Source organism: Pomacea canaliculata, linkage group LG1 (assembly GCF_003073045.1).
Source record: "Pomacea canaliculata isolate SZHN2017 linkage group LG1, ASM307304v1, whole genome shotgun sequence".
Lineage (NCBI taxonomy): Eukaryota > Metazoa > Mollusca > Gastropoda > Architaenioglossa > Ampullariidae > Pomacea > Pomacea canaliculata.
In genome coordinates this window covers 8361280-8385767 of record NC_037590.1, presented here as the reverse complement: position 1 = coordinate 8385767, position 24488 = coordinate 8361280, and the positions used below count along the sequence as shown (strand labels likewise).

The following is a 24488-nucleotide window of genomic DNA, read 5'->3' as shown; positions in this document are numbered from 1 at the left end:
ACGAAGTCATTACCAATACAGTAACCATGACCGCATCACAGATTCCAAAACTTGATGAACATGTGAAAACAACTCAGCATCCTCAACCAATGATGGGGGAAAACACACAGATTACGTTTGTGCATCTAGAAACACCCTATGCTGGCACTATTATTTCTGTTAAAAGACCACAGAGCATAGCTAGCCTTATCAACGCAAGTCGCTCTCCTCCTAGTGTCACTTTCCTCCTGGCGAGTCGTGTCGCATCCTTCTGCCATGTGGCGCGTTATGAATACCGCTGTCGTGGCCTGAGAGGAAGAATGCGAGTAAGGACTGCAAAGGTGTCAGGTGCATACTTGGGAACGCTGATAAAAACTTTTTTTTTTTTTTTTTTGCCCTGCATTTTTATTGTTTAATGAATGATTAAGGTGCGTGTCTGCAAACCCAATTCAAATTTTGGGGATAAAAAGGGGCGTTGACGCCTGTGCTGTCCATTTTTTTGTATTTTTACAAATCTGCAGATAGCATATGTCTAGCAGCCAAGCTTTTCAACAGCATTATAAAATCTTCCTTTTCTCTCCGAAAAAATAAACTTTACAGCAAATGGATCACAAAACCGCAGGACATCTGACAAAGTGGAGGCTAAATCTGCAAACATTAAACTGTAAGTCGAGCAGCAGGAGAGAGTCGGTCCTTTTATCATCTTTCGCCCTGCGACACGACGAATGACGACATCCCAGCCCAACCTTTCTATCAAGGCTATTACACCTGTTTTATATACAACAACCAATCCGGCCATATTTGAACGGATGGCTGTAGTACACTTCTTGCCTTCAGCGTTGTCATTTACGGGTTTTTTTTTCAGCGTAGGGTGGGGGCAGAGGAAAAGGGTTGAGTGCATCCTGCAAAGGGTTTTCGCAAGTTTGTCTTCGTTGCTAAGCCTTATGTTATTCTTATCCGTGCGAGGACCTGTTCGCACTGACGCTGGTCCCATGGATGCTCCTCCCCTCCCAGTCTGCGATTGTACTTGCGTGCGCGATATACATCTGAAGTCGACTACTTGCATCTTGCCGTTCACATGTTTGTTAAGTTACTCTGTACACACAGGTCATGGAGAGCATAAAAACAGTTTGGCACTATTCTAAACTACTGCTCCAACCTCCCTGCCCGCAGTACCTGAAAACTTCTGTAGAATTGGCAACTGGCCGGCTCATCAGCATGCACACAGAGCAGTATTGCAGGCACATGTAAATCCATTTTCCTTTTGTTTGCCTTAGCACATGGGAAGATAAGTTGCCGTATAAATCAAGCCCCACTCACCATCTGTGCACCATGTACTTCTTTTCGTCCCTCATGAAATCATATCAAGTTACACCTCACGAAATTGCCCATTCTTGATTTATACTACACTATATATTCAGTCATATTTTATTTTCATGAGGGTGTTTGGTGTTTATACTGAGTTTGCAACCTAACGCTGTTTCACGGCTAGCTAGTCCACCCCCACCCCCGAGATCGGGTGTACAATCATTTGTCAGATATGATATCTGAACCTGCGTCTGAAAACTTGAAGAGTAGTGATCTACAATTTAAAAAATGTATTTTCTCAAAAGCTGTACAGGTTTCTATGATTTATTTTTGTAGTTAACTTACTGATACATACAGTGTTAATACTGAAACTGAATTAGTGCTGAAGGGCCAAGATGAAAGTCACAAACAGTTACTGAGACAGCCACAAAGGATACATCTCAAAAAAAATAAATTTTAAAGCAAAAAAAAAAACAACAAACAAACACAAAAACTTACTTCCTATATTAAGTACATTGGTGTTAATTGTCACCAACTTTTCAACCTATGCTTCAAATATCAAGTGCGTTGAGGTCAGTTTTTAAGTTCTCAGATTGTCATTTTTTATTTTAACACAATCACAACTTATTTGAACCCTAATCTTTATTTCATAATCAGCGCATGTGCACATGCAGACACAATTTTAAAAACCTAAATATAATTGTTGTCTTAAAAGACATTTTTTGTGTGAAACTACCATAATTTATGGTTATTTCTAATTTATTCATAAACCTTTAATAAAAGTTGTCATGCTTCTTACCCCTGTAACACATTATGGAGGAAAACTAAAAGCACAACTTATGCTTTTTTTAAAAGGCCAAGGTTTGTTGATAAACAAGTGGACGTGCACACATTCAAACATCCCTCCACATTCATGAATACATAAGCCTTCTCAAGCAATTAACAAATAGTGGAGAGGATACACCAATTTGCCTCCCTCACATTCTCAGAAACCACCAAAAAACAAAAACAGACTGACAGCTTCTTGAGCAACAAAAGTTCTTGCACCCATGAACAGGAAAGCATAAGTCAGCATAATGTTTTGACAAAGTATAGTTGATGGACATGTTAAATCTTCAACAATCACAAAATTGAAGTTCAAAATGCATAGTTTCTTCAGATGCATGTTAAACAATCAAGTTAACAAATATATATTAGGTGTAATGACCATTATTTTTACTTAAAAAGGCCACATTTCACCACAGTGTGGATACACCTGAGGTCAGATGCATGATGACTGGATACTTCTATTTTATAGCACAAACACTAAGTTTCCTTAGCACCGATGAGCTGCTTTTTGATATAAATGCACCTCTGCCATGCATAATTAGGCTGTTTTCCATGCAGATGAGTGTGAAACAGTTGCAACAAGCAAAGTGATTTTGTGAAGTAGATACAACATCATGCAGTAACATGAAAACTGCCAACAGGTGACTAGAACTTTTGATTTAATGCATATTAATTTCAAACTTACAAACAATAACTTATCAAACACAAGTCCTTTAGTAAATTATGTACAATCCTTGCCACATGCATGCTAATCATACAACCAGACAATCGTTCTGTCAATCGATCATTTATATGCATGTCACAATCACATTAATTTTTCTTGTATTAGTAAATTATGAAACTTGCTAAGCTTTGCATAAAAATGGTCAACAAGTACACAAAAATTTTTTTTTTGAGCAGTTCTGTCTTTAAAACTAATTTGTATCGGACACAGCACACAGGTCAGATCTCAAGGGAATAAAATTCAACAGTCCATTTGAAAGTAAAACATATGTGTAATTATGTTTACTTATGCTATACAGTGCCTGTTATGACAAATCAGTATCACTGCAAAGAAATGTACTCTTGATTTTAAATGGAGGCTTGGGATATTTTCAAAGCACTCCTAAAAGACTGATAAAACTAAAAGGTCACAAATAAGACAGCATGTAATGAAGCATATTGAGCACCAGGTTCTCCATTATTACAGTACAGTCACTTGCGTCTTTTTAAGACACTTCAACTGCTCGTTTTCTAGTAAAATGTCAGCGAAACATATGGGGAGACAATTATGCACAATACTCAATCCTGACAAAGGAATGCAAGCACATGATAAATAATATGCAAAGGTATACGAGTTCCTCTGCATGTGGACTGCTTTGGAATAATATTGTGCACAACTGAAACACCTAAAAGGATTGCACTTTATAGTTTAAAATGTTATTGGATTCTGCAATCTCATTGCCTTGCTTAAACTAATATGCAGATTTCAATTTTCATTTCTGAACAAATGGATCTACTGATGTAGATGCTAACATTTCTGTACGTCATAGTGACCTACTTTTAACTGATATGGCAAACCATGTAAACAAACTAGTTTGACTTTTGGAAAAAAAGTGGTGTAAAAATTGGTTAAAAAAAGTTTAGGGGGAGGGGAGTGAAATTACTGTTACTAGAGTCTCTTAAACTTGCAGTAGCTGTTCATGTATTGTCTTGTGCTAGTTCTAATATATATATATTTTTTAAAATTTTAACTATTAATTCAACACCCAACAAATTATTGCCATCCAAGATAACATTCTCTCCTGCACACTTTCCTCTGTTCTACACTATTCATGCTATGGTATTGCTGCGTGGCTTACCACGACCAAGTCCTCCATAAAATCCTTTGGACCCATCTGGGCCTCGAGGCTGGCGTACCACACCTGTCATGTCCAGCATCTTGGGAGAGGTTCCAGGTATAATGGTTCCATCCAAGTTTCGACGACCCATCAAAGGACTGCTTATGGGGCTGGTGTTTGTGTCCTGCTGTGCAGCACGAAGCCTGCGCTGCACCCAAGGACTTGATGGTGCACTTTCACCAGTACATGGTTCCTGATTCTTACGGCGAGACATTTCTGGGCTGCTGCGAGGGCTCATTCTCTGAGCATCATTACCAGTAGTTCCATCTGTCAGTGGTGATTTACCGTGAACACGATGTGGACGAGGACTAGAGCGAGGAGATGATCGTGGGGTGGTATGTGGGCTCAGGTGATTTGAGTCTGTGGAACGATTTAGTGTTCTAGGAACACCTGGGCCATCACCTTCAGAACCACTGCTGTAACATGAAGAGTCATTTTCAATTGAAAGTTCATCCACCCGTGTCTTCTTTTTACGCCCTGCACGCTTTTTTTTCTTCTTCTCATCATTCATCCCTTCTTCACCTGATGCTTCACCATCTTTGATTTCATCCTTCTTTTTCTTTGGAACAGCAAGCAACACTACACGCATGCCATTTCGCCAGTCTTCAGTATTTGTCATTGTATCACATGCAGCTTTGGCATGCTCATGCTTTTCAAACTCAATCACTGCACATGTTGTTGTGCCAATTTCAGGATGCTTTGTGGCATACTTTTTCACATCTGCCGGTACAGGCTTACCTGGACGCAGAATCCTGATCAAGGCCACATCACCACACTTTGAAAAGATTTCGGCCACAGATTCAATGGTCGGATTATCTTGAGGTAAATTTACTGCCACAACCGTTCTTGAAGGAGTCGTTTCGTCGTACTCTGGGAGCGGACTCTTTCGTCTTACCTTTGTGCCTTCTTCATTAACTTCGAGTTCTTCTGACTGGCGCAAGCTGTAGCCACAACGCGATAGTCCTTTGTCAACGTTTTTACTTTCTTGAAGGATGTTATAAGTTTAATGCTAACATACCCCATTTTGTTTCGACGAACGTGTTTTAACAGAAATGAATCTTTCAGAATGTTGGCGTCAGAAAAGTAAAACTCAGCTTGTTTGATTATTTTGTCTCGAAGTTCGTCGTCTGGAATTGGGAAGTCAGTACCGCCTGACCTTTCATGATCACCGTCATCTGAAATGTGGCTTCCTCCCTCTTCCTCGCTTGTGTAGACACTGCTCACGGCATCCTCGTCTTTAAGTTGTTCGACACGAAGTGACGGTGCGACCAGGACAATAGGCGCTTCCGAGGCATGCATCGGACCTTCCTCGTCACGATCTCTAACGGCATGGTTTCCAACGTGCCGATCGCTCCCATCCGAGGAGACAGGACTTTCAGGTTTCTCGATGACAACCGAAACTCCCACTTCGCCGCTCATTTTCCTTACCGAAAGATCACCGGGTATTTCCAACTACCTAATCAATATGGTAGTTCGTTCGGCAGAAATCGAGCGGCTGCCGAAAGACGCCTCCTTGCCTTTGAGAAACCGTTCAGTGGATCTGTCATCCGTCAAGTAAACAGGTTTATCGTTGTGACGTCACTACCGGCTGAAGCTGTTTGTCGCGTGCGAGTGAGGCTCCAAAGGGATGAATTTTAAATGGTTAGTGAGAATGTGTTGTGACATCATTTATAAAATAAACAATTCATTAAAATGTAATTTCTAAAAATAAGTATGTATTAGTAAAAATGTGCTTGAAGTATACGCCTTCGATAAACACATTAATAGCTAAAAAAAAAAGTTTGAGTTTGAAAAACATGAGCATGCCAAGTCAGTTTTTAAACCATTGAAAAGTCCGTCATCACTCAGAACTTAATGGCAAGGCGCTAACATTAAAAAGAAACGAATAGTCTGGCATTATATACAATATCAAATGCATAATTATAATACGTTTTGTGTGATGTAATCACATATTTACGGTAGTTAGTGGTGTCGTTTCTAAGTGGTCGGTTCCTGGAATGTACCTCAGTTTTAATGTCCTTATAATGCTGTGGTGCACTCTTTGTAATTGTGTTCTTATATTAATATTTTTTGCTCTTTCTTCATAGTTGAGAGCCAGAAGATAGTTATCATCTACTTCTCTATTTCATTTTTATGTTTATTTTGTTATTAAATTAAGAACTCATAAAATTGTGCTAAGTTCATGACGCTAGTGGTAAAAATGGCTGACACAGTGCAACTAGATGGGGTTGAGAAACGGATTAGTGCATTAGAATCTATCGTTTTTGGAAATGCTGACAAAGATGCCTTGTACCCTAAGGTAGTGTGAAGAAACGTAAACATTTTAGCATGTTACAGAAGCATGAATTAAATGATTGGTGGTTTTATTGTCAAGGAGAGTCATTACGATTATCCTAAGTTATTCATAAAGTTGAATAATTAATAATATTAATTTAATTCAGTTGGTAGTAATAAGAATAATAGGGCACATATGACAGGCGTTCTGAAATCAAATTTTTGACGGACGCACAGTTAATTACGATTTTTAACAATAACGCATTCGTTCAGGATGCTATGCAAACAGCATATACCACCTACAACAGTAGGAGTCTCACTCACATGCACATTGGCATTCACATAGACACAACTTGAAATTTAGCTAATGTGTACTGATAGACTTATCCCTTTTGTAAACTTTAACCGATCTTCTAAATGATGTTTTACTTAATCATTTATTGATAAAATTTAACAAATAATCGATGATAAATGTGATTACAACTTACCAGAAAGACATTTTAAAAGAAAAATCTGCTTATAAAGTAAGCATGGCTTTTCAGAATGTGCTTTGTGTTCTTGCTAATGCAAATTTTTGAATTTGAATGTTAACCAATCTCTTTATTTCTCATATTTGTATTCCTGCTTTTTTTTTTTTCTTTTTTAGTAAAAAAATCTTCAAGTTATTAAAAAAGACAATCTGTATGCTGAATTCCATAGTTGTTGTGCATTTTGAAAGTAGTTATCCTCAGTCCTGCATGCTGCATTTAGCTTCATGGTTTTCTTTCTGTCTTGTGTTTTGAACAGGACAAACCTCCCAGAATACAGGTAATGAAAGTTAGTGAATAGAAATGCATTTTCAGTTATCACCATGCTTGAAATATATTTTTTACTCCCTTGTGCACTTTAAAAGGTCTTAACTTAAAGATATTGTCTTAATTTGCATGGGCACAAAATGGTGATGGGAGAATTTAAGGTGTGTTCAAAGGATAATAATGCTAATTGTACATATTCATTTATTTTTAGTATTGACTGAAACACCATGTGGATGTAGATTTAAAAAAATTATAAATGTGTATCATATTACTTTTAATTTGTATACACGTAATAAATAAAAACTATTAGAATGTTTTATATTGGTTTATGCCATATGCATGTGAGTTTTCTTTGTTATACAATGCTTTTTTACATTTTATTTGATAATTGAAAAGTATAATTTTCATTTTTGATTATAAGCTCTTTTCTTCTGAAACAGCAATAAATAACGATAGAAAAACAATTTTTAGTTTTATATTGGAATACTGTTATAGTTTATTATATCAGATTTCGTGATTTGACTGCTGAAGCAAATTGAAGTAACTTTTTGCTTTCTTTTTTTCTTTGTTTAGGGGAGTTCTGTATATTCTTTAGAAATTTGAAAGCTTCTACATTTTATTTTGAAACATTATTTTGTGTTTTACACATAAGGGTTTAAAGGAGATGGCATTGGGGAGACAGGTTTTGATCACTTTATATACTACCATTTTGGAACAATTCCCATATCAGATGGCTTTGCTCAATTTCACACATATACATAGAAGCATCTGTGAGATGAGTTCCAATGAAATGAGCAGAGTGGTTGAAATCTTAACCTCTCATGACCACTGGTGGCAGTTTACACTGTGTGTGGTGAGGAAGTGTTTGTGCATGTAAGGCAGAAAGTAAAGGTAGTTCTATGACTTTACGGTCATAGGGGAGTGAGGTGTTAAAGGGCTTATTTATCTTGAGATCAGGTTTTATGAGAGTGGCACGAATTTCTTATCCCTGATTACCTTACCTTCAACTACTGCAGGTACCCACTGCAAAGCTGGGTCAGTCAGATGATGAAAACTGCATCACATGGGTACCAAATCAGATAGTGTGTGGGACTTTGTTCACACACCATTCTAACCACTAGGATATCTGCTGTGTATATGAGAGCGGGAGAAAAAGAGAATTAGAAAAACCTTAAACAAATTTTGTCTTCAAGTATAAGGTTACATGGTTATGTAGACCAATTTTTACCAGAAATTGGATATAATCTGTTTACTGACATATTAGAAAACTGGGATTTGAAATGTAGATTCAGTTAAGGACAGTGTTGTAGTCAGGGTAAAAGCACAATGATCTCTAGAATTAACCTTTTTAAACAGCTTGAGTGCCTGTTCAATGTGTTGTTTGCTTCAGTAGTGCTACCATAGTCAGTGTTTGTTCCCAAAAAAATGTAAGGAAAGCATTTTTTTTATAGAAATAATTAGACAGTATTGTTTACCAGATTTTTGTTGTCTTTTCAGTGCATTGAAAGTCTACTGGCCTTGCAGACAAAGATTCTTGCTTCAGTTGATGGAAAGAAGAAAACTGAGCAAGTTTTTGCAAACTGTAAGAAATTCAATAATGTGTGATCATCTCAAGTTATGTGATTTTTCATTCATTCATCTCTTGACTGATATCAGTCATTAGGGGAAGCACACGCATTGTCATGTTAGCTGACAAAGTCTACCACTCACACAGTTTTGAGTGATAGTGAGCAGGTCCTGACCGGTCCAGTCTTTAATGTTTATAAGCCATTTCTTTACCCGGACACCACAATGTTGACTGCCTTCTAAGGTACTTAAGGGTATTTTTCAACAAAGTGTCGTGGTGGGTCACATGGCCAAACTAGACCAGCTTACACCACATGACTGTTGCAAGTATGGATTCCTGGTGTAAAATAAGTGTGGCAATCATGCTTCATACAAAGTCATTGGTTTTATGGGCTCAATATTATCTTCCCTAGACTGAGTTGATATTTCTGCCTTAACTTTGCTTGACCTGTATGCCACATTCAACACTATAGACCACTCTTTGCTCCTTCAAAGATTGCACATCCTGTGGAATTTCTGGACCTGCACTAGCATGGTTCAACTCCAATCTAACTGATAAGGCCCAGATATGCTTGTCAATTGACAAGCTTCCCACCCTGCTGCTCTTTCTTGTGAGGTCCCTCAAGTTCAGTATTTAGCCCCATTCTGTTCATTTTGCACACACAAGCACTTTCAAGTTTCATCATGCATCCAGTTTCACTTTTGTTTCTCATCAGTTTTATTCTGATGACATGTATACATACACCATCACCACTCATCTGTGTGTTTGCTCTATCTTGGCTTGATAACTGTAACTCCTTGCTTTCAGACTGCGCCACATACTTAGAAAGTACAGAACTCTGCAGCATGTCTGGTGCTAAGAGCTAGGAAATGGAACCATGTCACTCCTCTCCTTTGTTTTCTGCACTGGCTACCCATCCATTCTCCACATTCAATACAAACTATGCTGTGTTTTAATTTCTTTGCTGGCTCCTGTCCTAACTACTTTTCTCAACTTCTTGTCCTGTACATTCCAGCCAGACAATTCTACTCTTCATCTGATGACTGTAAGCTAACTATCCCTGTCACCAAAACAACCACATGGTCACCAAATTTTAATTTCTGTTTTACCAAATACTGGAACTCTCTCCCCTTCCATATCTGCCACCTACCCACCATCAAATCCTTTCATTGTGGTCTAAAAATACATCTGTTCCTAACATCAATCTACATAATGCTAGTCCCTTTTCTAACCATTTTTTCACTTTTTTCCCTGACTTATCCGCCTGCTCATTGGTTGAAATGGAAGTGCAATGGTCATTAAAGGTTTCATGCATAATGTTCTCCACAGAGATGTTGAACAGGGGACAACTTCTGTCATACAAAAGAAGCTCACATTTGGTTATCTTGCTTGTTGAACTATTATAGTGCTTTAATGCAAGGCCGTCTTAGACAAGACCCTCATCAGCTTTGTATCATATGCCATAGCCTCTTGTACCAGATACCATCTAAAGCCTATTTTTATTTAAGTCTATTCAGTTGTGATCAATGTCCTGCTAATGCTGGAGATGTGACAGGATGCAGCATTTGAAGATCTGCTCAACTGTTTCCTGCCTGGTCTGAAGCCAGCCTGTTCATGTACCAGCAATTCCTTAGTGGTGGTGCTGATGCAATCCTGTATTACTTTGCTTGGTAGCTGATTAGGCTTATTGATCTGTAGTTCTGGCACTGTTTGCTGTTTCCTTTTTTTTTTTTAAGAAAAAGTTTGACTAGTGATGCCATCTAATGACTTTCTTCTTCAAGGCCTTCCTTTGATCATGTGGATAGACTTTGATGATTGTACTACACAGAAATTACTAAATGTGTGTTTTGAGAAAGTGGGAAGAGAGAGCTAGTGTATTAAGAAAGTTTGCCATATATTTAAAAAATGATATGGAAATGGTGAAATTACAAATATTATATTTTCTTTCTAGTGCCACAACTGCGCCAGTACATGGATCCAGCCTATACTGATGAACTGATTCTTTCAGATGAAGCAAAAAGTGAAATTGTACTTGCTGGTGAGAGGATTTGCTTTGGTTCTACTGTCTGCTATTCACAAATACAATGTGCATCTTTGATGACCTTCATTGCAGTGTTATTTGTAAGCAGTCTGAAGTGTTATCTTAAATGAAAAAAGTGGTCATATAACTTGCATCATCATATAAATAAAACTGGATGATGTGCTCTGTGTGTGTGTTGGGGGAGGCAGTGTTATGGTTGAGAATGATGCAAAAATATGCTGTTTCTTTGATCCTTATCTAATTTGGCAGGAATGTAATTTTCATCCATGGGCATATTGAAGACTATTGTTTCGTTTGTATATGTTCTCTAGCATGCTTATTTTTCTCATTATAAGATGTTATCATTAACTTCAAATTAAAAGGTACTATGTGAAAGAAAATTTGGCTAGTCATCTTCCATGCAAAATAAATATCGTAATTTAAGAGAGTACCCCCAAGAGCAAAAGAGAGAGAAAGAAGTTGATTGCAGGAAGGGGGCAGCAGGGACAGGGGTGAGGAGTCAGTAAAGAACAAAGACATGGGGGAGCAGAGAGTGACTGGCACACAGCAATTTTTATCTTTCCCTACATTTTTCAGACACAGTAAACCTGTTGCCAAACATCCAAGTGTGATCTGTCTGCCTATCAGATTGGGTGGGCGGGGAGGGGGGACATGAAAAGTAAAAATATTTCACCATACTGCTGCATGTGAATAAGTTTGACTTGAATGAATAGATAGATTGAAAGTTTACAACAACATTACATCTGGAAGTGTTAGTGGCAGAAAGCAATCTGGGTAAAGCTGGGTGCCCTAGTGAGTTTAATTTATGTTTAAAAAACCTAAACTAGGCAGGTAAAGGGGAGTTACTAGAACTAATTACCAGCTCTTTAAGTATTTGGACATTTTGGAAACTAGTTACTTGTGTAATTAAAACAAGCATGGCAATGACCATTAAAGGAGTTTTTTTTAAACTATTAACAGCAGCAGTATTACAACATCCTGTCTCAGAATATTTTATATCAGATAATTGACAATACTGAAAAAATTGCACAAAATTACTGTGTAGATTTCAGTCACTGAAAAGACATTTTTCGCTATATATATATGATGTCTTGAACAGACGAGTTTCTGTTGAAAAGCTGATTATGAATTGAGTAAAGGCTTGTCATTGAGGCATTCCATCAAAGCTTTACAAACCCATCATGGATACTGATGAAATTCATGTTTAGTTTTGAATGAGATGCTTTATTTTAGTTTAATGCAAGTTATGTATTTTGCAAAATCAGACAAGATAAAGAAAATAATAAGAAAATCTTGAAAGAGGGAATGCATTTAAGTGTGTTTGTATTTTAATCAGAGGAAGATTTTCTGAACCGTATGGCCTCTCAGTTGCAAGTCATTAAGGAAAATGAGGGAGCCATCAACAGTGAACATGTACGAAGTGAGTGACATTTTCTGGGCATATATTTTTTATTTTTACAGAACTTAATGTTGTGGCTATGTTTTTAAGACATTGAATTACTTGTATCCCACTCTAAGGAATTTACTGAAAAATTGTTAAAATTTAGATAAACTAAACCTAAGCACACATTTTGAATTATTAACCTGCACTTTGTTCCTGTTCTTAGGTTTTTATTGGCATTTTTAACTAACTGTTAAAGACTAACCCATCAGCAGAAGCCTTTAATATTTTGATATTTTGATACCCTTGGAGCACAGTTCACTTCCCTCTAGTCAACCCAAGTTGTGGGAATGGGTACGTGACTCCATAGAGGGTTGGGAAAAGTAAGGCAGCAAAGGAGAGGATATGGGTTCTGCTCTCACATATATGCTTGCCCCAAGAACAGCGAGGTCTCAAATAAAGTAAATAAGCATTGCTTCTATATAAAATAGAATATTTGCAAACTGAAAAAAATGGTGGAAATGTTAAAATCTTAAAATATCAGATTTATTTAACATAATGAATCACTGGTTAGTCATGGTATTGTGTCTGTTAGAAATTTGCAGTGTTAATTGTTAGCATCATTTAGCTATTCATGGCAAAAGGTGTGAAGGGGAGGAGAGGGGTAGAGGCAAGATAGGGAAATTATCAGAATACATCAGTTCAGCATGAGCAGGGCTGGGCTTTTGACCTCTAGGCACTGCCACATCAGTGCCCTGAGTGTGTCTTGATTGATGGACATGTAGAGCTGTAAACTGTCACATTTGCCTAAAGGGTGTTTGAAATACAGTTTTTGATGTTTTACAGCTTAGTGGTTAAGAAATGATCTCTTGAAGCAGAAAGATTCTTGGCTGATGCCTTGAACAGCAGATGATTTATATCTTTTTAGAGCACTTAGTAGGGCTTATATAATATGCATCTACAATTATCTTCTTTCTCTTGTCATTACTTCTACCAGTCTTGAGATATGTAGATGAAATCAAAAATCAAATTTCTTTTAAACTCTTTTTTCAGGAAGATAAGAATTACTTAGGATGTGTGTTGCTTTGTCTGTTTTGTGCATAGTTTATGAAGGGATAATTGACTAAAAATACCACAAATGGAAATATACTATAAATGGAAATGTACTATATACTATGTCTTTGATTTTTGTTTTGAACATCCAGATGTACCAAAGCTATCTGAAAAGTTGCAAGAGTTGAGCAAGATTCAGATTAAGCAGCAGGTGGGTATGACACTCGTTAAAGGTATAAGTACCCACACCTCCTCTCCAAAAAAAGGAGAGAAAAATGCCACTTTGAATTGAGTATTGAGGAGGATCATCAATGAAATCAGATTTTTAAAAATTCTTGGCTTAATGTCTATTATTTACCTGTCTAAATGTTTAGGATAAATGGATAGGAAGATGTCTGTATTGATTTCTTTTTACCTTGTTCATTAATGTATCTTTACCCATAAGAAAAACTACAAATAGAGTTATAACAACATGCAGTAAAGTTGCTTTGTAATTATCCTAATTTGGACACACAGTACATCCTGTTATTTATCTTGAGGAGGACAACAGTGGGAATTTAAAAACTTGTTATTACAAGTTATTTGTTTTATAAAACAAGATTTTTAGATGAGTCTTTCCAAGTCAAAAGATGTGGATTACATAACAAGGATAATAGTGCTTGATGTTTACACTAATCTCTTCATACTGCAGGAATGTTTGTTTTTATTAAGCCAACTCGATTTATTATAAACTGTTATCAGAAACATGTACAATTTTTAAGCTACATCATGCAAAATATAGATGTGGATAGAAGCAATGTTAACTGAGGAGGTAGCGTTGTTTTTTTGTTTTTTAAGAACACTAAGCTTAACATTCATTTCTTGCCATTTTAGTGTAGTGCTAAATGGAAAGGTGGGTAGCGTTCATTACAGCCTAAAATGTCTTTCTCAGGATGAAACTGCTGAAGTGACTGAAGAAGCAGCAAAACTGATTGACTCATACAATTCCACTATATCCTTTGAAAGATCATGTGTATTTATTGCTATTTTATGACATTTATCAATTTGTTCCTATTTTTATGTCATCTTAGTTTTCTTTCTTTGTTTTTCATTTGATAGTTTCTCCAAGCCCATACAATAGGCTTTGTCTGTTTTTGTTTTGCTTGTTGTGGTGATTCTTGTATACTTAACTGATTTTCTTACCAATGATGTAATATTAAGACCCAGCTGATCGAACACATTTATTTGAAATCCTAATGATTGATAAACCTTCATTTTTTTATTGGTTTGAATGGATAGGGCATCGCTGTTTCATGTGTTGTGTATATAAAGGATGTGCCACAAGATGCACTGAGTGTTCCTGAGAACAGATTTTGGAAAATCTGCTAATAATAATCGGAGATTATAACACAGTCTCAAAAGCTTTTACATTTTACAAGGTTACTTGAGGTTAATTCAAGTAAATACTGTTGTCAGAGTGCATCATAGTAATGACATGTAATTGTCATCAGAAATATTAACATTTGATCATATATATAGATATGTACATACAACTGTATTATCAAATCTGACGTGCTGCACAAGTTAGTCATCCTTCCCATCAATATTTTCCATTTGAAGGACGAAGCATGCATGTGCACAAAAAAACCTTAACCAAATGCAGATTACTACCTTGTCAAAGATTTTTATTCAGTGGGATGAGGAGCTAACCAGACTTGAGATGGCTTCAAAACCTAAGAAATCTGATTCTTAACTGTTGAATTATTGTGGCCAAGAAGACATTTTTTCTGCATTTGGGGGTCGAGCTCTATGATTATGTTTTGTGCTGCAGTCTTCATTGTGATCCCAGTTTTTATTATAATTGTTTGTTTTCATTGTATTCTATCATTGGTCTGGCATTTCCTACTTTCATTTGTATTTTTAGTTCAAGGCTTTTTCATAGAAAAATTAGCCTCAAGAAAAAAATTAATGCAATGGAAGTAAAGCTGAGCAAATAAGGATGAACAGTACTAATCAACAAGACTTCTGAATTGAATTGGCCACTGTATATGAAAATAGCATACGTTATGGTTAGGCATGTTAGGGAGTGAGCACGTAAATCTGCATGCATGAATATAAGCTAGAGAAAAAGATTCAGTGTATCAAGCTCAATTACTTGCTACACACAGCTTTTTATTTAGGTAACTTGTGTGTTTAATAAAGTGAGAATGAGGCATAAATTATTATTACTGTAGATCATGAATGTTTTGAAAACAAAAGTTTTATCTTCAGAAAATAAATCTGTGCAATGCTTGGTGTTGCAGATTTTTGAGGGTCTTGTTAACTGGATGCATGTTGTTGAATATTTCATTGTTTGGAAATTTTGCCGAAATTAAGAGATACATTTTGCCAAACAGTGATACTGGCTAATCAGCCACTTGTTGTCATTAATTCTATCACAAGGTTCTTGCCTTTCACCATGTTGTAACCCACACAAACTGCGCACCAAAATTACATTGTATAGTTCTTCAAGTCAAAATCAAGTAATGCAAATGCCACTTACATGTACAAACACTTTTAATTTTTCTTTATGGAGTTGTGGACATTGACTTTATAGTTAGTGAGTCTTCACTATTATTAGAAAGCCATGTTTCCTTGATTCAGTTATAATGGCTTGCAGGCAGCAGCAATACCTTTTTTAGATGCTGAAAAGAAAACGTCCAGATTAAGACTATAAAAATGCATTGTTCACATACTGTTCTTGATTCTGCATTTTGTCCATACTATACTGCTCTACTGTTTAGTTTATTCCTTGTTGCTCCTTTGAGGAGCATAGGGCTGCAGCTCTACTGTTTATGTCGGTAAATAGTCTTGCAGAAAAACTAGTTGTACAAAAAAAAAACTGAAAGAAATGAAAAACATGTTTAGTTTCATCAAAGAACAAGAACTGATCAACAGTTTGTAAACATGGAAAATTACACCAGAAATTTATTATGGGGATGGTATTATAGACGATCCACCTCCAGAGTTCACTCAATACAGTCTTCCTCTGCTTCTATATCCAAAACATCATCTAGATCATCATCTGTCTGCCTGTTTGTTTCACTACGCAACTTAGCTTGCTGCTTAATCACAGTCTGTAGCTGCTTACTGAAACTAGCATTGGAATCTGCTGAACATTCATCGTCTGAATAGTTCCTATTTGTGTCTACATCATCTTCGCCAGAATCATGTCCTGTCCCACCAGAAGCTTGGTTTTCCGAGCAGTTTGAAACTGCAGGTTCCACATCCATTTCTCCTTTCAATACTGTATTTTGGATTTTTTGCTGATGTTTTCGTTGTCGTGCCCTGGAAAGAAAAAAGGGGTTAATGGTTTATAAAAAAAACTACATAAACCCTTGTAAATAATTTAAAAGTAACAAAAACAATGGGAATCCCCATATCTATCTCCTACTTTTTAAATATTAACATGAAATGATGGACATATACCAGAAGGAAATCACAACAAAAAATTATTAAAAGAAATTGTAAACTAAATGCACACCTGATCTTTTTTCTTTTCTTATTTTCAAGAAACCAGCGATTTTCTTCCTCAAATATTTTGTCTATTTGCTCCTTCGTCACGTCTGGTTGTTGTTTTAGAAGCTGCAAATACACTCCTCCTGGAGTTCGTCGTCTCGACCCATTCTGAATGATTAATAAAAGCCAATAATTTAAGTATGTACACAAATACAGATACACATTTACTTCATTAAAACTTGGTTAGTTGATATTTTGCAAACTGAAAATGGTCAGGAATTCTAAGAGCAGTATTAGATATAATTCTTTCCTATCTACAACTTTATTGATCCCCAGGGGCAATTCAAGATAGGGCTTGTAATAGCAATAATATATATATACATAAAATGACATAAAAGATAATATAAATCTATTTGTTGAAATAGTTGTGTCTCTCTCTCACACATTCTTTCTTCCACGCACACACATATTCCCAACAGCTGGTGATCTCATATTCATTCTTCAGTCCACTGAGTTTCAAGAAAAAATGTGCAGCGACTGCAAAAACCCCCCAAAACCTAAAAGACATCAGAACTAGAGCTTCATCCCATCAAGATTTAAAAAAAAAATTCTACATACAAATGACAATTTGTAAACAGTCAAGCACATCTCATTGATATCTTTCTGGTTCCATTATCTTCCAAGATACCAGCATATAATTTTACTAGTTGCCTTGAGGTAAATGACATGATGTACCATTTAACTTAAATATTTACATTACTTTTAATGTGTAGATCAAAACTGCTGTAGTTTTAGGCATGTTATACTAAGCCAATGAATCAAAACTAAAGAGAAAAAAGTGCAAACCATGGTAAGCATTCCCCCATCAGCCTCTTTTTCCTCCGTCTCCTCCAGCAAATGCAGTGCCTTGGTCTGTCCGATCACCTCTACCACTTTTCCTGAATGAGGAAAAGACAATGACAACAGGTAGTTTTTGTTATTTATGACCAAAATATGAGGCACTAATAAAATAAGTTGGAGATGCATTTCAATTTTAGAAAGATCAACTGCATTCACTTGAAAATCCTTGCAGTGATATTCTGTGAGTATACATCCTCAATTCCTCTTAAATCCGCCAACAAGAATTTAATTTCAGTGAAGCAACCGTGTCATCAATGGCATGCTATTCAGGTGATGTGCTAAATTATAACAGGCTAGATCTATAGATAATAAACTGTTAGGCATCAGAGCTTCCATAAAGTGCCAATGGTTTTCAGAACTCCATTTAAAATTGTTGGGGGTTGTTAGACCAACCCCCTCTCCCATGAACATATTGGTAGTTTTGATGAAGAGTTGTATAAAAAAAAAAGTACATTGTAAACATGTTAACATAATCTTGAACTCTGAAGTCAAGAAACTTTTATGTCAGTGTCATATAAATCCATATCAATAACATCTGATGATAACAACAAAACAGCAGCTTTCATGTCTGGTTTATTACAAAATGTCTGATATGATGAGACTTCTGAAATATTTTAAGTTTTCAAACTCCCCTTGACAAATCTTTCTGTGATTTACAGTTCTCTTACATAAACTAGGCATGTTTCTATTCCAGGGGCAAGCCTAATGGCAACAATTGATAAAACCAAAATAGTAAATATAACCAACTTTCTTGTTTATGTCACAATCTCAGCTTAAATTCACTCTTTTCACTAGCTCCACAAAAAAGTCAATGCAACAAACAATGTTCAGTAAGAATATTTTTATGAATATCAGATATTGTGTGTTGCATTATCTTTTTGTAAAACTGGTATAAAGATTGTGCATTTAAGCTGACATGACAATCAAGGTTGACCTAATTTGTTATTGCTTAAAATGATATTAAAAATTGTGACTATAGACAATCAGATGTCATGTCATAAAATCATTACATGACTGAAAATGCACTCTGTTTTTAAATGAAGAAGTTAACCTGGCTGTCATGATTGTGATTATGATGCTTTTATCAGATTTTCCTTGACAGCTAATAACAAACTGTTTGCAAGAAATACTTCAACATTTTAGAAAGTTATGTTTCAAAGCAAAACTAAAATCAGCTCAAAATTACTAAATTTATTATTTTTTTAAAAATCCTGATTATATTTAACAGAAAAGATTACTGTGAATCAAAACTTGTTTGATTAAAAGTGATTTTCAAACGTATGTAGATATACATTTTACTTGTGAAAAAAGGTGCTTCAGGCCAAGCAGTTTTATACATTTATTGTTATACATTCCTTGTTCTCATTAAATATATTGTGCAGCTTTTTTCATAAAACACTGCTTTATGGTCATTATATATATATTAAGTTCAATGAAATAAATTATATAGTTTTACCAAAGTACACAAAAAAAAGTATTATGTACTTACTGATAAGGTGAATTTTCTTCTCTTTCAGTGCCTTGGCAATTGCGTATGTGACCTCATCTACAGTTGAAGAGGGTTTGATATTGTGTAAACCACGTCTTGGCCTCTGTTTGGTTAACTTGTTACTCAGACGTTCTTTTACAGGTCTCTTGCGCTTTTGGGCCTGGAGCTTATTTGAGGCCTCCTCTAAATCTATCACTTCATCAAACAAATCATCACTTTTGGACTTTTCATCAGCACATTTTCAGTTCTACATGAGGTCTATCATCTGCTATTGCTCGTGTATAGTCGTAGCTTTCTACATCTCTGTCGCAGGGAACTCTTTTCTCCATGCTAAATCCTCCGACCTCTTGTGTTAAAATCTGTTCTTGCAAAACAGATCCCCAAACATCTTTTTTCTTTGGAACTGGAAGTTTTGGCATCCCACCATTTTTCACGTAATTTGGATTGACAAATGGTTGTTTGTCATTACTGTCACGAGATGCATTAAGATGCAAACATCTGCGTTTTTTCCAGACTTCTTCATCACTGTCACTTTGACTGTCACTTTGACTGTCACTGTTTTGACGAAACTCTGATTCTTTTGAAGGAATGTGCATGGGGTTGCTGCTGCTGAGGAGAGAATACTTCTGTTCTGCATTTCTGCCAGCACCTTTTCCTGAGCCTTTAGTTTTTGATTCCTTGCAAAGACAAAGAAATCAATTGTAGTATCAATAAATATTGATATTAAAAACAATATATAAATATTAAAAACAAAATTATTCCATCACCTTTCTTCTTTCTAAGACAAGTTGGTACCTGACAGCAGATACATTAACTACATGTAAAATAGTCTTTACATATTTCAATGTCATGATTGCATGAAAGCATAATGTAGTAGCTATCTGGTATAGTTCATTTTTCCATAGGTCAAAGACATAAAAGTTGCTGTTTACATCTTTTCCACCATGGTTTGTTGCTTTATGTAGAATTAGCTCATATACATCCTCAAAACTTACATCAATAGACTTTTTTTTAAAAATAACCAAAAAAAAAAAAAAAATCGACTCTTGTTTTATGAAAGCATATAAATGGCAATATTCTAAAGTCAATATTCAGACTAAATGGCTGCATATTATATATTTGAACAAGTTTACCTTTGCTTTGTCAGGAAAAAAAAAAGAAAAAAAAGAAAGCGCAGTAAAGACCATAACGGTGTAATGTTTTTGTGCGCAGTGTAGTAATGAGTTTACGAACGTTCGAAAGACGTTAGTGCAGTGGTATGACAAGAAAAGATTTGAAAGATAATTTTTTTTAATTAAAATGTCGCGGAAAAGCAAGGGAATATAAAGACAAGATGCAGAAAATAAGATCATTCAAACTGAATAAATACTAAATTTATCGACAAAAATTTAGAAATCCGACAAAAGAACGATCGAAAAATTGTAGAAAACTGAATAGTATAAGCATCCTAAGACTGGATACGCTGTAGAGTCCTCTAGCCATTACCATCAGAAATACCATTGTGGAGGCTAAAAAATTGTCTAACATTAGCGACAGTAAAATGAATCATCCACTAATACCTTCTCTTCTCGGCAGAATCTGATTCTGCAATCTCTCCTTCCTCTAATTCTTCAAGATCAACAGCCGACATCGCGATCGCGGAGCTCGCTCTCAAAAAGGCCGACAAAGCAGGCGGGAGTTGGAGTGACTTCCCTTGGCCACCAAACTGAAATCATGAGAACAAAGGTGCAGTACGCTCAGGTTCGGATCTCATCTCGGGACACTGTCTGTACGTGACACCTGTCCCCAGTGCTAAACTTTCTCAGAGTACTGCGGTTTCCTCCACCTCCATTTCTTCCTATAGTGTGAAATCAAATGACCTTAAATTGAAGCACTTTCCATCTAAATAAACCAACCACGCAAAGCGCTCTGGGGCGCCCTGTCTGGTGAAAAGGTAAAAATCATCTTTAAACCCAGAGATTCTCAACCTTTTTTCGCGACTGTACCCCCGAAAGATGAAAATAATTATGTTCGTGCATAAAAGTATTTATTTTCATAATGGCGTGTGCTTATTTATGTCGGTGCATACCCCTGCAAAACCTTTGGTACCACCAGTTGAAAACCACACGGCCCTATAGGTCGTTGGAGGGGAGGTGTTAGATACCTCACTGACTCACTTTCTTGGGGCCAGTTTTACATGAGGGCGGTACCCATCTCCTCTCCCTCGCTGTCTTACCTTCTCCAACCCTAAAAGGAGTCAGGAACCCATTCCCACCAGCTGGGTCCACTGGGGGAAGTTTGCTGCGCTAATCGGGCATTGAACCAGCGCGCTCTTAGTTCGGACGCCAGCGCTCTAACCACTCGGCTATCCGCTTCCCCCCGGCGCCCGCTTGTCAACCCTACAGGGAGAGTAACGGACTTCTCTAGGTATGTGACACAGGGCCGTCCGTCGACGGTATTCTCCGGGTACTCCTTACCCTCCATCCTTATCAGATGGGGGAAAGGGAGGGGGTGAACTGTGCTGCCCGGACCTTGACATTAGGATGTTACTACGTGCTGGAGACGTAGAGCTAAACCCTAACCTCGTGGTGACTGAGAAAACTGAATCCAGGTTCAGTTAATAATGCCGTGAAGTTAACGCTAACTACGATGTTCAAACAGCAACAAGAATGGCTGGATTCAGCTCCGTGAAAGCTCAGCAAAGTTCTGTTCAAGAGTGTTCTGAGTGGACTTGTGTCAATCATCAATTAACTATGAGTCACAATTACGTATGTAGAAGAGAATTTCGATAAAGTGCACGAGAAGAAGCAGCCTGTTCATATGTTGAAAGGGAAGAAAGGCTAAAGTAGTTCACGAAAATTTCAAATAATAGAGGCGTTTTCAACGAAAGACAATAACTCCTAGGGAATACCGGGATCGGAGGAAGCAACACTTGAAACTGTGCATTATTCTGAAAAATCAACTTGCAAGGACAGTATTTGATGCCTTTTCTGCTGTCCTAATCTTGCTGAAGAGCGTGTGAGGCATATGGTGCTAGAAACAGCTCAATGAGGTTTTGTGTGTTTTATCTCTCAGATGAAACTTCGTGAAAAGCAAAACCTTGAAAATGTCCGTAGAATAAAATATACATTTGTTGTTCGTGCTGGCATTTACAAAAATTGTCGCGACACGTTTTTAATAGCACTTTTGTCTACTGTGTGCACTTTAACCACATATACACAAAAAAAATAAAAAATATATATTTACATGCAAAAAATTTAAGTTATTTTCGTGCCTAAACTCGCCTCTCGCCACCTTTTATGGCAAAACGGATATCCTCCTAAGGTTACTCCTAGATACGAGCATATGAACCTTAAGCCCTCGTTATCTCGCCTGTCGCCTCTCGCCCAACGTTTGAGCGGATGCTGGAGAAATAATGAGTTTGAATTGTGTTTATATTCGGCATGGTTTATTTGTATCCAGCTTCCTATCTTCAGCCAGACTGTCTTGTTTTTTAACTTTCAAATGTGTTAATTATTTGTGTGTGTGTGCATTTAGACAGGGTGTGTCCTACTGCACTTTGCTGTGCCAGACAATAAAGTTAATTTTATTTTCAACATTATTACGGATAAAGATTAAGAGTGAACCTAATTTAAAGTGGGCTGTGATTCACACAATGCTGCAGGTTGTTGGTATCTCTCATAGGTTTATTCTTACCGTCTGTATTCCTGTCCAGTCCATGTTTTCCTGTCTCTGTTAATCTGATCAAGTAGCTTTCTGTGTTTGGGCAGGACTCATACCATTTTGTAGTGCGAAGAAAATCATCTTTTTGTCATTTTATGCAACAAGTTGTCTGACCTCCTTGTTGTGTTATTAAAGTCTCTAGAAAGCAGTTGATTTTTTTTAGTCATATTCACATGTCACACATCACTTGACAATTCAACGCGCATGAAAAGTCTGATATCCGAAGACAGTTTTAATAAGGATTAACTGTTGCATCGTTTCAGAGTCGAGAAATTTATAAATAAAAATTGATGTCCAACACACACAGCGACCAGCAATGCATGTGATTAATGACCGTGCATCCAGCTCAAGAAGTCTATTTATGGAAATATCAACACATTATTGCGTTTGCTTGTGCATGTTGAATGAGATATTTTGAGAATAGCATGGTCCGTGAAGCGTGTAATGTTACAGACCTTGAATATACTTATGTTCGTATTTAAATACTGTACCACAGCTTCCATCATTTTCAAGAATGTTCAGAGAGCCTAAGATTGGTAAACGCATAGGGCGGAACAGTATTTAACCACAAGATACAAACCCAAAAAGGAAGAAAATGCAAGTATAAATGACACTGTGACAAAGTTCGCCTCTGGCATACACTCGGACTTGCTTACAACATCTTTATTTTTACTTTGTTGAACCTGAAACTATATCAATGGATGAACAAAGGTTTGATGAGATACATACGATAATACTAGCCTTCTGAGTGTCGTTGTTGACATGTTTTGTGTTTATACATATGATAATACTAGCCTACTGTGTTGTTGTTTGCATGTTTCGGTGTTTCAAAGCGTGAATTGGGTAACCGCCAAAGGGGGAAAAAAAAAGCCGGTCGAGGATGGGTCACTTTTGACATATATTCTATTCACATTACGAAGTTTCGAACATTAGGGATGCACTGAAACTTTTCATCTAACAAAGTTCGACAATTTCCACACACAAAGTGTTTGTCAACATGTTCCTGCAAAAAAATAATGCGACCTGAATTCATACTGACGGTCGTCATGGTATTTTGTCCCGAAATCGCGGAAACTTTGATCACCTGGATAATCGCGTCTGTCTAGTAGACGATGGAAGTCGTGTGTAAAACAAACAAACAAAAAAAAAAAAAAAAGGTCGTCTGAACGCTAATTTTATTAAATATCTGCTAAGAATCTCAAAAACATGAACAGACTGACAGTAATGTAAAAATTTTGCCTGAAACTGAAAGACTTTGTCCAATGATGACGAGCGTAAGATTTCACTGACACTGTAACATGTCGACTTTTTACAGACACAAGAACTAGACGAGCAGTTATCTTTGTAACTACATTTATGGACACTTCATGCCACATACCTTCAACAAATGAAGTAAAAAAAAAACATGAGTATTGAAATTAATTTTAAGAGACGTGACCCATATTAGAGGTCGAACCTTTGTCACAATGTCATATAAGAATTGTTCTCAGAAAACATTTTTAAATATAATATATTTTTAATATTTTAAAACGACCAGATCCTCAATTGTTCGTAGGCACGAATATTCATTGACCTATAACTAATCGTGAATAAATTAAATTTATATTTTTCTGGAATGTGACCCAGTAACAAAGGTGATCTGGGACAAGACGTTGCATAAGTCTTCTTTTTTTTTTCAAAGCCTTGCACACAGATCAAACTATAGAAAACATCTTAATACTGTTAAGTAAGTAAAATGAGCATAATATTGAAATATAATTTAGTATTATTTCAGATTTAACAAGTGGTTGCAGCAAATGTAAAAGGCCGGTTGTT

The 24488-nt window shown here is 36.5% G+C and overlaps 3 protein-coding genes across 4 annotated transcripts; 1 reads left to right on the top strand and 2 right to left on the bottom strand.

The window, feature by feature from the left end:
* Positions 1-1914: 1914 nt before the first annotated feature.
* On the bottom strand, positions 1915-5578 carry LOC112562929 (la-related protein 6-like). The gene is given in 2 exon segments (XM_025236553.1): positions 1915-4940; positions 4943-5578. Coding segments are annotated over 2 exon segments (1485 nt in total). The 5' UTR covers positions 5415-5578; the 3' UTR covers positions 1915-3927.
* Positions 5579-6140: 562 nt separating this feature from the next.
* Positions 6141-15378, top strand: LOC112566129 (dynactin subunit 3-like). 2 transcript variants are annotated; one of them, XM_025242102.1, is made up of 8 exons: positions 6159-6294; positions 7056-7076; positions 8561-8645; positions 10582-10668; positions 12008-12091; positions 13258-13316; positions 14037-14096; positions 14748-15378. In XM_025242102.1, the coding sequence occupies exons 1-8, from the start codon at positions 6178-6180 to the stop codon at positions 14835-14837; spliced, it is 603 nt and encodes a 200-aa protein (XP_025097887.1). In that variant the 5' UTR covers positions 6159-6177; the 3' UTR covers positions 14838-15378. The 2 variants fall into 2 exon arrangements, with proteins under 2 accessions (XP_025097895.1, XP_025097887.1); XM_025242110.1 differs by lacking the exon at positions 7056-7076 and having other exon boundaries at positions 6141-6294.
* Positions 15379-15622: 244 nt separating this feature from the next.
* LOC112560717 (phosphorylated adapter RNA export protein-like) lies at positions 15623-20616 on the bottom strand. The gene is given in 7 exon segments (XM_025233104.1): positions 15623-16411; positions 16608-16750; positions 17429-17520; positions 18972-19212; positions 19214-19648; positions 19904-19961; positions 20525-20616. Coding segments are annotated over 7 exon segments (1365 nt in total). The 5' UTR covers positions 20602-20616; the 3' UTR covers positions 15623-16092.
* Between the last annotated feature and the right edge of the window lie 3872 nt (positions 20617-24488).

What these genes read in the sequence shown, in the direction of transcription:
- LOC112566129 (XM_025242102.1), top strand. Translation starts at nt 6,178, where the DNA reads ATGACGCTAGTGGTAAAAATGGCTGACACAGTGCAACTAGATGGGGTT. An exon ending in AAGATGCCTTGTACCCTAAG is followed by an intron (nt 6,295 to 7,055) that starts GTAGTGTGAAGA and finishes TGTTTTGAACAG; the next exon opens with GACAAACCTCCCAGAATACA. An exon ending in AAGTGAAATTGTACTTGCTG is followed by an intron (nt 10,669 to 12,007) that starts GTGAGAGGATTT and finishes TATTTTAATCAG; the next exon opens with AGGAAGATTTTCTGAACCGT.